The sequence below is a fragment of the Nannospalax galili genome, unplaced genomic scaffold (assembly GCF_000622305.1).
Source record: "Nannospalax galili isolate Female #2095 unplaced genomic scaffold, S.galili_v1.0 scaffold1349, whole genome shotgun sequence".
In the NCBI taxonomy this organism is placed as follows: domain Eukaryota; kingdom Metazoa; phylum Chordata; class Mammalia; order Rodentia; family Spalacidae; genus Nannospalax; species Nannospalax galili.
Window position 1 is genome coordinate 1,181,430 of NW_008359755.1, and position 12,510 is coordinate 1,193,939.

At 41.8% G+C, this 12,510-nt stretch overlaps 1 protein-coding gene across 2 annotated transcripts in view; it reads left to right on the forward strand.

Moving 5' to 3' along the window:
• The window catches only part of Kng1 (kininogen 1), a 34,045-nt gene extending 23,518 nt beyond the window's left edge, over positions 1-10,527 (forward strand). Inside the window, exons 8-11 of one of the 2 annotated variants that reach the window (XM_008823640.3) lie at positions 5,357-5,464; positions 5,571-5,657; positions 7,509-7,586; positions 10,288-10,527. In XM_008823640.3, the coding sequence (XP_008821862.1) occupies positions 5,357-5,464; positions 5,571-5,657; positions 7,509-7,586; positions 10,288-10,368 (354 nt within the window). In that variant the 3' untranslated portion in view covers positions 10,369-10,527. Of the gene's footprint in view, positions 1-5,356; positions 5,465-5,570; positions 5,658-7,508; positions 8,670-10,287 lie in introns of those variants that run through there. The other variant, XM_008823638.3, reaches the window with a different exon arrangement.
• The last annotated feature ends 1,983 nt before the right edge of the window (positions 10,528-12,510 follow it).

Below are 12,510 nucleotides of genomic sequence, written 5' to 3' on the forward strand. Positions count from 1 at the left end.
TTGTGACTAGGAAGAGGCGGGTAACGGTTATTTTTGTTGATGAGTGGTTTTTGTCTGACTTGGTCAATTTTTATTTTTTGGACTGTTGAATCTGTTACTGGGCAATCTTCAGGATTTTTTTCTTTATTTTTTAGAGCTGTCGAATTTGTTACTGGGCAATCTTTAGGGTCTTTTTCTTTATTTAAACCCACCCCTTTACTATCCCATATGTTTTCTGTCTAGTAAATCCTCCTTGGGCTTGGGTGGGATTCCTAAGCATTGTCAGATGGCAGCTATTATGGGGAGGAAGAAAGGGGAAAATGGTGCTTTTCCTGGATTTCCTTTTTACAACCCAGGTAGGCAACACGGGTCCAGACCTCCAGGTCAGAGATGTCTGCTGGCAGGACCCAGGGTGCAAATTGAAGCACCTCATTCCAAAAATTTCAAGCCTTCCTTTTGGAAAATCTTAAGTCCTCTTGATTTAATAGGGCTCTAGGGAGCGAATTTGGAAGTCTTTTTGGCATGATGCTGAATTTCCCATTATAGGAAAGAAAAGAAGTGTTGTCAGTGGTGTTTAACGTTCCCGAGGCAGCCTGCCACCTGGGGATTGAGACGTCCTAACAAACACAAGCCTGCCCGCAGATTTAAGAAACTGGCAACCATCCTTGAGACTCTTAACTGGTTGCTGTGTTACCAGATTTTTATGAGAGTTGTAAAGGTTATTGCCTACACCCAGTCAGGCTGTCAGGGTCCAGAAAGAGGGCAGAGGGTCTTCAGCCAATATTGGGGAGTTGCCCTGACTGAGAGGCTTCAGATGCCCGCAAACCATATCCAGACCCTCAGGAAGGCATTAACCAAAAGTAAACCAAAGAGAGAAAGAGAGACTCCCCCCCAGACCTCTTTTTTCTCATGGGGCATGTCAATTTAAATTCTCACCTAACTGGCTCAGCTTGAGCCTGGGTGCCCTGGGGTGAAATAACAAAACAGATAAAGAAGTTTATCTGTTATCTTACAAGTTGAATTCAATGTGTGTGAAACGCGAGTCTTAGGGGAACATTCCTGAGACATGAAAGTCACAGGGGATTCCTTGCTAACCCACAGCACAAGCCTGACCACAAGTTTCAGAGAACCTGCAACCCCTCTAAGAGCATTTAACTGGTCATTGTGTGGCCGGGTTTTGCATTAGAAAGATGTATAGATAGGAGGTCTGTGTCTACACCCAGCAGGCAGTTGGAGTCCATTCAGAGGACTAAGAACCTTCAGCTAACATCAGGGAGTAGCCCTGATCAGAAAGCCTTAATTGCTCCTTCATCTTTAGGTCTCACGTGAAGACTCAGACTGAAAGTAAAAGGGGGGAAAGGAGGGGCTGCCGATCTTCAGGGTGGGATGGCCAAAGCAAAGCTGCCATTGCTGTCTTAGAGAGGGGGGTACTCACAAACTCCATGCATTCCAGGAGCTCCACGCTGGGCACCAGCTGTGGGTCTCTCCCTCCCCTCATGGGTCGTTGGCCACAGACCCACGAGAACAAAGGGAGCAGGAGCAACAAACGGGGTCAGGATGGCCAGTGAGCAGAGATAGAAAAGACCTTCTGGGAGTCAGTTTCAGTGATACAGCTCATTTATTCAGTGGGGGTCAGGGAAAAATATAAGGTGGAGGCAGCGGCCAAAGCTTCACCTGATAGGTGTTCATAGTATGCTTTATTTACATGTGGTGGGGGATCCTATCATCTAGGTATAGGGAAATGCCTAATTATCATATAGAAGAAACCTAGGGGAAGTTTATTGCCAGTAACTATTCCAAAGGTCACATTCCAAATAAGGCCAGGCATCCGTGCTTGGAGGCACTTTCCAGATAAGGTCAGGCAGAGAGTAGGAAGCCCCCCTGGGAAAGGGAGTCCTCCATATAGCACCAAGCTCCTTAGAGCTCTCTGGACATGGTGAATTACAACCTTAGCAGCAATGTCCCCCAACAGTTGCTCTTACAGAAGACTCCAGTTCAGTTCTCCAAACCTACATGGCAGCTAACCACCAACACTAACTTCAGTTCCAAGGCTTTACATTTAGTCCATTCTAAATTGGATTGGTCTCTCTGATACCAGGCATTTCCTGGATCTTCCTGTACTTTCAGGTGTTTGGGGTGAGGTTTCTGTCACCATTTTCCATGCCCCAGTGCTGCTGACCCTGTAGCTGTCGATGTTACCCTCTGTCTCTGCTCAGATGAGCCAATGTCAAAAATCTGTGTGTATGGTTTTCCTTTTAAGAGAAGTCCTAAGAATGTAAAATAATTTGTATACAGCTGATTCTAAGTTGGTTTCTTTGTTTTCGGGGCTGGAGGCCAAACCCAGGGCCTCACCAGCTTGCTTCACCAAACTAAACTCCCAGACCCTATTTGTAAGACTTTTGATGCAAATTGCCAAATCATCAACCTGTAAGAAGAGGAGGCAAGTGGATTCTGAAAGGAGAAGACATAAAATTACCCTTGGGGAATGAGCTTTATTAGGAGAAAACCTTGAGACCAGGAAGCCATGATCCAGCCTTGAAGTGGGGAAACATTAAAAAGGGACAGTACATCGTATCAGAGGTGACATGTTGGGGTCTCAAAAGGAAAGAGAGGCTTCTCTTGAAAATTTGGAAGGGAGTTTCATTAAGAGGGATAAAGTAAAAGAGAGAGAAGCACTCTGGACAGGATGACAGAGATGGGGCACTCGAGAGAAAAAAAACTTCAGAGGAAAAAAAAATCTCCTGAACAAAAGAAAACATCTGATTTTCTATCATTTCAGGGGATGGTTGGGAGGTCCCCTGACACATGAGTAAGTCTGGGATAGTCAACATGACCAAGAACATATAAGAGCCAGGTACTGGGTAGGGACTCTCGGGCCACAGCTCTGCAAGTTTCTTACCCCTGTGTCAGAGAAAGAGCTGCAAGAGGCATGGCTTGATTTCTTCAGGTTGCAGATCTGGCCCGGTGTCCTAGCAGGACCAGGTCCTAGAGAAGCAGGCTCACAATCTCACATAGGCTATGTGCCGTCATTCGGTTTACATTCACACTAGCTGGCATGCCACCTTGCTTGGCTATGGGTTTGTTTTCTGCTTAGAGCGGGGACTGAAGCCACACATTAGCTATATTTGAACATGTTTTCAGTCCTTGCTGACATGCACAATTAAAATGATGCTTTTTAATGCACATGTCTTTTGTTATTAACAAAATTAAACTTTTTCAGATCAATGTGCATTTTAACTTCTTGTCTGTGATACCTGCTCAGGTTCTTTGTTCAATTTTTTTTTTTTTAATCTTTTTAAGACCGTTTCCCTGAAGCTCCAGGAGGCCTGGAACTCTATGTAGACCAAGCTAGCCTCAGTCTCACAGAGATCCATCTGCCTCTGCCTCCCGAGTGCTGGGATTAAAAGTGTCTGCTACTGCACCCGGCTCTTGCTTCAATCTTTAATGTATGTAAAAATATTTATCCTACATCACATTTTGCCTTTTTGTTTTGCTTATCGTTATTTTGGTTGGTTGGTTTCTCAGAATTTTTTGGTTTGTTGTTGTTTTGAGACAGGGTCTCACTGTGTAGCCTTCCTGGCCTGGAGCTTTCTGTGTAGCTTAGGCAGTCCTTGAATTCACAGAGTTCTGCCTGCTTCTGCCTCCCAAGTGCTAGGGTTAAAGTCTTGCACCACCATGCCTGGTCATTTGCTGTGATTTTATTTTTTTAATGAGCCAAATTTTTATTTGTCATTTCTTGCATTTGAAGTATCCTTAGCCTGTGATCCTTTGCCATGACCCTTTACTACAGAAATGTGGCCAACTTCTTCCTCATTTTAGAGGCCTACCTGCTCCCCTAGCTTCTTGTCACCAGCCTTACTTAGGTTGATTTGGTGCTCACCACAAAGAGCCTCCACCATCTTAATGTCCATTGCTCACTGCAGTTGGATGTAAGTACACAAAGATGGGCTTGGTGCTTGTCTCAGGTTTGGCAGCTTAACAAATTCCACATGCTAGGCCATCATGCGTGAGGGTGGAGGGCCACAGGAGAAGCCCAAACCGAGCCTCCATCTCCACACAGGAGAACACACTTCTTGTGATTTTTGAGAAATGGTTTTGGTCTAGTCTGTTTAAACAGTTTCTTTTTATGTTAGGTTTCTAACCCCCTAGTTTCCTCCTAGGAATGGCTGTCTACCTTCTGAGAATATTTATCTGTATTTTCAACCATTTTCTTTCACTTTTAAATACATTTGGAATTTCTATTGATATATGGTGTTCTCTGTTTAAGAAATAAAATTAAAACTTGGGCACTGTGGCTTTAGACTTTATGCTTAGGAAACTTGTGGTAAGTTGCGCAGAGGAGGCAGTGTCGATGCAATCTTGAGGCCCCAGAAAGGATGATACCACTAGGTATGTTGAATTCCTCCCCTCTGGGCTCTAAATAAATTTAAGCTTTATGCTAAATAAATTTAATCTTTATGCTAATGCATAAAGAAGTCAGACAGGGTGGCTCACAGCAGTAATCCCCAAATAGGATTATATTATCAGTCTGTAATTTCCTTCTTCCAGGTCAATACATATAGGTGTCCTGCATTGTTTTTAATAGCTACATGATACTAGAAATTCACACACATATCTTTAATCCTATCATTAAATACTAAATAATTTGGTCATGAAATTGGACTACTGTTTATAGACAACATTGTGTAGTGATTAAAACTGTTGTTAAAGATGATTTCTTAATATTAAAAATATAAGAGAAGAAATAGATAATCTAATCTAAATATTTTTCCTAATTGTACAATGTAATCCACTAAAGAATTTTACTAATTCAGTATTTGGCGGGACAACAAGACGTATTTAAACAAAGTGTTTTTCTGTCCTATCCCTTGGGTTCTATTATAACTTAAGTCCTTAAATTCCTAGTGAGTGCAGCTTTCAGCTTTTGAAACACACAAATCAGAAAAAAATATTAAAATAAAAATTATAGCTTGCTTTTCTTCTATTTCGAAAAGGAAGCTGGTCCAACTGTTGGCCAGAAATTTTAAATATGTATACGAACTGGAAATTTTGTTATCAAATGTTGATACCTTCTTTGGGTGTGTGACTGTTTAAAATTGTCAGTATATAATGAAATTTCAATATTCTACCTTAAAATTCCTTGGAGTAAAAAGTATAATTTGTAAAGCCAGGCGTGGTGGCACATGCTTGTAGTCCCAGCACTTGGGAGGCAGAGGCAGGTAGATTTCTGTGAGTTCAAGGCCAGCCTGGTCTACTTAGTGAGTTCTAGGCCAGCTGGGACTTTGGGGAGACCCTGTTTCAAAAATACCAATACATATATATATATTTGTTATACAAATAATTATCAAACACCTATTTTGTTCTAATTATTTTCCAGGTGGTAGGTGGAATTAAATATGTTATTGAGTTCACAGCCAAAGAGACTGAATGTTCCAAAGAAAGTAACACAGAATTGACGGCAAACTGTGAGGCCAAACAACCTGGTGTGAGTAGGCTGCACGTGTTCCATGTTCTAAACATCTTAAGATCACTTGTTCGTGCATCTTATGAATGACACTAATTTCTCTTTTGGTTTCTGTTTTTCTGGACAGCAAAGTCTCAGCTGCACTGCTGAAGTTTACATGAGGCTTTGGGAGAAGAAAGTTTTCCCCACTGTCAAGTGTCAACCACTGGAAATGGTATGATTCTAACTACAGTCAGCCTGCACTCATTCTGCCTATGCTGAAAAGCTGTATTTGGGAACTGAAAATGAAACTTTATTGAAAATAATTGGGGGAGGGTGTTTCTTATTAAAATAGAAATATTACATTTCTTTTTAAAAATATTTATTATTTTTATTTTTTTATGTGTATGAGTGTTTTGCCTGTATGTATGTAAGTGCACCCAGGTCATGCAAAGCCCAAGGAGGCCAGAAGAGGGTGTCCGATCCCCTGGAAATGGAGTTATGGACAGTTGTTAGCTGCTGTGTGGGTGCTGGGAATTGAACCCTGGTCCTCTGGACTGAACCATCTCTCCAGCCACAAGAAATACTACATTTCTATGTTCAACTTGCTTTTTGTCTCGAAAGGAGAGCGGCCAGTCTCTTGGTCACTTTTGTCCATTGTTAGTGTTTTCTGGAAATTAGTTGTGAGGTGCAGTCCCAGTCTCTTAACAGCAGCTGCACACCTCAAAGGTCTGCCTCAGGTGCAGGCAGCTCTGCACTGTGCTCTGCTTACCTTCAGCGTGGTCTGAGAAGCGGGACTCACTCCCATCCCACACTTACTGAATACCAACTTGCATTTAGAAAAGATCTTCAAGGGGTCCATATACATGATTCAAGTCTGGAAAGTATTACTTTGCATCCTGTTTTTAAATCTTTAAAGAATACCAGAAGGTAAATAGCACTTTCCCAGTTGTCAAAGATGAGACTCTAAGATTGGAAGCATGGTGAGGTCCCAGAGTGAGCAATACTAATGTTATGAGGTTCCTCCATCCCAGGCTCTGCACAGGGAGTTTCTCTCACATTTCCCATAAGTCCTCTTAGAACCCTGGGAGGCAGGTGCTGCATCAGATTTTGCAGAAATGTGAAGCTAGTCATGCACAGAATCAAGTATAGGTCAAATCAGCACCCTTTTCACTGTGATCCTGATTGCTAGATTTTGCTTGACTGTGAGGCCCATATTTCTTTCACCTCTGAACACTGGCTTCAACCATCACGTTCTCACAGGCAGTAAAAGTTTAAGTGGAATAATCCATATCTTTTTGTTGTTGTTGTTGTTCTTTTTGAGACAGGGTCTCCCTGTAACCCCAGCTGCCCTGGAACTCACTATGTAGACCAGGCTGGCCTAGAATTCACAGAGATCCACCTCCTGAGTGCTGGGATTAAAGGCATGCACCACCATGCCCTGCACTATGAATACATATCTTTAATGCAGGTTGCCTCCTGCCCCTTTTTCTGTTGTAGATTCTTGTAATGTGTATATAGTCTCTCTAACAATCGTTAATACAGGCTGCCTTTCAAGCTTGTGAACATGTTCTAATGTGTTCCAACCCAACGAAGTAATGGATGGATGCCCTCAGATGTTCAGTTTGTAAAGTCACATAGGGCCTTTTAGGATTAAAAATAGTAATGGTGGTAATAGAAATAATATCAATTATTAAACAATGTACCCTAGAGATTTTGTAGCTCAACCACTGAGTTTTTCCAAACGAAAAAAGAAAACAAACTCTTAGCTTTAGAATACTATTAAGTACAGTAATCAGAACTAGGTATATAACGCAGTGGTGGGGGATGGATACTTGCTCAGAATGTGCAAGCCCCTGAGTTCAATCTCTAGCACCACTAAAAAAGTCCACAGATTTTTAAGATCATTCAAAAGAAAAGAAATACTGTAATTTATCTTTTCCATAAAACAAATACAGTGTTTAAAATCTGGCAAAGAACCACCCCATTGTAAACTAAAATAATGTTATTAGATCTTAGTCTCTTCTCTCTTCATTGACAGCCTGGTTTTAACAGTAATGCATCCATCTTAATATTTCCTGTTTAGGTTACAATGATGAGAAGGCCTCCGGGTTTTTCACCTTTCCGAACGGTACAAGTACAGGAAACAAAAGAAGGAACAACTGTAAGTCCACCCTACACTTCCGTGATGCCTGTCCATGAAGAGCAGGATCCAGAAAGTGAACAAGGGCCCGCTCATGGGCATGACCGGTTTCATGAAAATCCTAAGATTGGCCATGGTCATAAACATGAGCATGACCAAGTCCATTCCCCGCCAAAGAGGCATGGCCTTGGTCATGGACATCAAAAACAGCATGACCTTGGTCATGGACATCAGCTTAAACTTGATCATAATCTTAAACATCCAAAGGGACATGGCTTTGGCCATGGCCATCCAACTGGACATGACATAGCTCATAAACATAAGCATGGTCGTGACCATGAACAACGCAAAAATAAAGACAAAATCAGTGGAAAGCACACTGACCGGAGAACAGAGTCTTCAGCAAGCTCTTCTGAGGATAGTTCTACATCTACACAGACACCAGGGAGGACAGAAGGGCCAAGCACTCTCCCGCCCCTAGTCCAGCCCAGTGTAGCAGTCACTTCTGGCTTTGAGGACTCGGATCTCATTGAAGGTATGGTGGCTGCCTCGCCATCAAATCCCACAGAGATCGATGATGATTTGATCCCTGATATCCACGTACAAGCCGATAGGCTTTTGTTTAAGCTGATACCTGATTTTCCAGAAACAGCCCCCCACAACTGTCCTGGCCGTCCATGGAAGCCAGGTAATAGAAAGAATCCAACCATGGAAATGAAAGAGTTTTCTGATTTTGAACTCTCTGATGCTCTCTCTTAACTTATGCAGCACAGGTATATTTTTTAACACCTCACCTTCTCCTTTCCCTATTGTTCAAGCACAAATATTATAATACAAGTCACCCAGACCATAAAGCTTCAGAACAGCCTAGCGAGACCCCAGAAACCACTCAATGGGACTCTATAAACCTCTATGGTTGAATAAAACTGTGTGCCGTAGCCAAATCCTTTCTGAGCCTGCCTTACAACTTTTCTAAACTTGCATTGAAAGCAGCCTACCATAATTTGCTTCCTGTGATAATAATTGTGTATCTTAAAATGTACATTACCAGATTTTATAAGAGCTTTTTACTATTCTGAATAAACTGTGGTATCTCTTTCTTAAGTGTGTATACAAAATATGGGAAATCAGACTGAATGCTGAACTTACTAACGGAGTAAAGATAATAGTTAAAACTTCCAGGTGTCAGACAGGAGTAACAAGATAGAAACACAAGATGACTAAAGAGAAAGAAGGGGAAGTAAATGACTATGTTTCTGAAAACAGGTTAGTTATATCACGTAACACTCCCACTTGGCCAAGTTATTCTGAGAATTGCTTTTCTGGGCGAAAGTGTTTCTCACAAGTCAATAAATTTGGTTTATTCATTAACTATTCTTTGCCACAAGGGTTTCAAATAGGAATCTGTTTATTTTTGGATAAGGTTAGATTGAGCAACCCTTAGGTTTTTAGAATGTCTAAGTTTAATGATCAAGATGAAAAGCTGAGGAAGAAATACTAAAGTAGACTTACTAAGGCAACCTTTCTTTTTATAATTGAAAAGGAAATATCATAAGCTGTGAGTACACATTTTATGAGCCAATTCCTTAGCCTCGATTTAAAATTGTGTCATCATTTTGCTATGATGTTAAAGACCATTGACTTTCGAAAGTGAGAATAATATGATTCTCTTTTGTTGCCTATAGTGCAAGGAAGGCATGCATTGTATAACTCATGCTTTGTTTTTTGCCTAGAAAAATAATATATGGCTTTATGTACCCACAGGTGAGCTCATCAGGTTCCACTGGATAGTTCCACACCCATGGTCACTCAGAAGGCTCGGGTTAAGCTCAGTGGGTCACAAAACAAAACAAAAGACATGAACATGAGAAAGAGACCCATAGGGAGGAAGGAGCACTGACAAGGGCCAGAGAAACATAAGAGAGGGTGGGGAGTAAGAATAACCAGAAAACGACATGTGTGCGATATGTACAATTGCCAAATATGCAACAGATGAACTCATTAAAGAACAAATTTAGGGAACCAGAGAGATGGCTCAGTGGTTAAGAATATGGCTGCTCTTGTAGAGGACAAAACCCAGGTTCAATCCCCAGCACCCACATGGCAGCTAACAACTGTCTGGAACTCCAGTTCCAGGGGATCCAACACCCTCTTTTGACCTCCATAGTCACTGCATGACACAGGTATACTTACATACATGCAGGCAGTATACTCCTGCACACAAAATAACAATAATAAATAAAATACGTTTTAAAAAGAACAAATTTACTTAAGAAAAGACCACTGATAAATAATAAAACACATACAAAAATGAAAAGTTTTGAAATACTATTAGAATTACCAAAACGTGAAAAAGACTTGAAGTGAGCCCATAGCACAGGACAAACCACACCAAATGACTCATTTAATGCAGCGTTACCACAAACCTTTCATTTATCAAAAGCAAAATATCTATAAAATGCAATGAAGTGAAATGCGATTTAAAAAAGAAAGCTATGGGTTCAAACAGCTACCACGACCTGCAGTTGCATGTGTTCCTGCTATTTGACTTTACTGGAAGCATTTGGACTCTGAGTTTTTATTTCTTTTCAAATATTGTCTGCACTTTTTAGTAAAGAACCAATGATTCCAGGAAAAAATTCTCCCCTTGTCAACTGGCTGCATCATTTTTGAAAAAGTTGAACAGGAACATCAGATTAACAGAGTTTTACTATGCTTACAGAGGCTCCTAAAGTCGTGCGAGTACAAGGGCCAAGCCCCAAAGGCAGGGACAGAGCCAGCACCTGAGAGTGAGGTCTCTTGACCAGTGGGCAGCATCTGCACGCCTGGTACAGTAGCACCAGCCACCTACCAGCAACCCTGAGTGGAAGGACAAGAAGAAACATGGGACACATTTTAATACAGAAGAATGTCCTCTTATCACTCTGTTCCTGGGTGAAATAAAGTTCACACTTGATGAGTTCACAGTGGTCTCCTTTCACCCATACCCATCCAGTAGCAAATTCCTGCGGTCACCAAACTTTAGTTCTGTCATAGAAGCCCACAACACAACTCTGGAACATTCTTTCTAAATTAAGCAACAATTCTTAAATGGGTGTTCTTTTTTTTTTTTTTTTTTTCTTGGTCTTTTTGAGACAGCGTCCCCCTGTAGCTCCAACTGACTTGGAACTCGCTATGTAGACCAGGCTGGACTTGAACTCACAGAGATTCACCTGCCTCCAGAGTGCTGGGAATAAAGGCGTGTGCCACCATGCCTGGCAGATGGGTCTTCCTTACCACCAGGATACTATGGTGCTAGATGACAGGTTAAGGGGTCTCATTTCTGCCGGTGCCTAAGGTCACTTGCTCACTACCTGGTCTTCTTCACACTGCCCTTGCTTCCCAAGACAAAGCTAGGAATGCCTAGACTTGCTTATTATTTTTTACTATGAATAATTACCAAAATAGAAACAAATCCATGTCAGTATGGTGTCTATCAACTTCCCATTATCAGAAAATAGCAGCTGAGTTTTAGGAATTAGGAGTTTTAACTCTCCTGGGTTAGAACTCTCTCCCAGGTTTCAGCACCAAAATATTAGGGATTAGGAGTTGAAAGAGTGTCAGGTGGACTCTTCCATAAAAAGAAACTGCACAAACACATGGAGACTTTTACAACGTTCCACAATGGGTCACACACAGAGATTAAAGATCTGTGAAATGCCCAACCCTAAGTGAAACATCTACAGTGGAACCTCTGCACCTAAGGCTTTCGGAATGTAGTGGAACAAGGGGTAGAGAGAACACCATGCATCTTTTAACACTCACCAACAAGGTTCCCTCATGTAACAGAGGACGACAAACACAAAGGGCCACAGAGGGCCAAAGCATAGAGAATAAGACTCTGCAGAGTGTGGGTCCTTGGACAGGACTCCCATATTAAACTTCACCCACCCAGGGCTCAGGCACCATTGCAGACGAGAGGCAGAAAGATTGTAAGAGCCATGGGAGCAGGGGCATGATCACATGGAAACAGAGTCTTACAGGCTCCTGGGACCTTGTGTACATGAACTTACAGCAATGGTGTCCAGATGCACAAGAGTCACACGCACACAAGCAGACAAAAACCCAGCACAGCACCATGGAAATGGGCAGCAGACCCCAATCCTAGCTGAAGAACTATTGGGCAGTTGGGTAAGGAAGCGCTGATCTTCTTTAAAGGAATGACTCTATAGATAGGCTGACTAGGCCCCAGTGGATGAATGTGCACTGAAGGATGTCAAGGAATACTAACTTGATTTGATAGGCCTTAACATAAATGGCAGAATGCATGAAATCCAGCGAGGGGGGCTCTATGAGAGGGTGCTGATGGGAGAAGGGGGCATAAAAATGTATTAAGATGTTGTGTATGAAATACACAATTTTTTTTTAATTTAGAAAAGAAAAAAGACATTGCACAATTGTAAAATCGCTAAGCAAACCATCCCAGGCAGTGCCTCATCCGCAGGGACTAAAGGTGTGTCACCATTCATGGTCTCTCAAAAAATTTTTAGTAAAAATTCTGTCTTACTTTAGCTGGGTATGGTGGCGCACGCCTTTAGTCCCAGCACTTGGGAGGCAGAGACAGGCGGATCTCTGCATTCAAGGCCAGCCTGGTCTACATAGTGAGTTCCTGGACAGCTGAGGCCACAGGGAGACCCTGTCTCAAACACACACACACACACACACACACACACACACACACACACACACACATTCTGTCTTACCTATCAAACAAAATGCTTTTTCTTTTATTTTCATTTTCTTCTAATATTTCTTAATGTAGTGTGCTAGGCATGCACCTGTTTACAGTCCAGACATTTAAAGCACTTCTATGTTATGTAATTGGGCATCTATTATTTATTTATTTATTTATTTATTTAGTCAGATTTCTTTTATTTTTTTGGCAGGGTCTCCCTAGTCCCAGCCT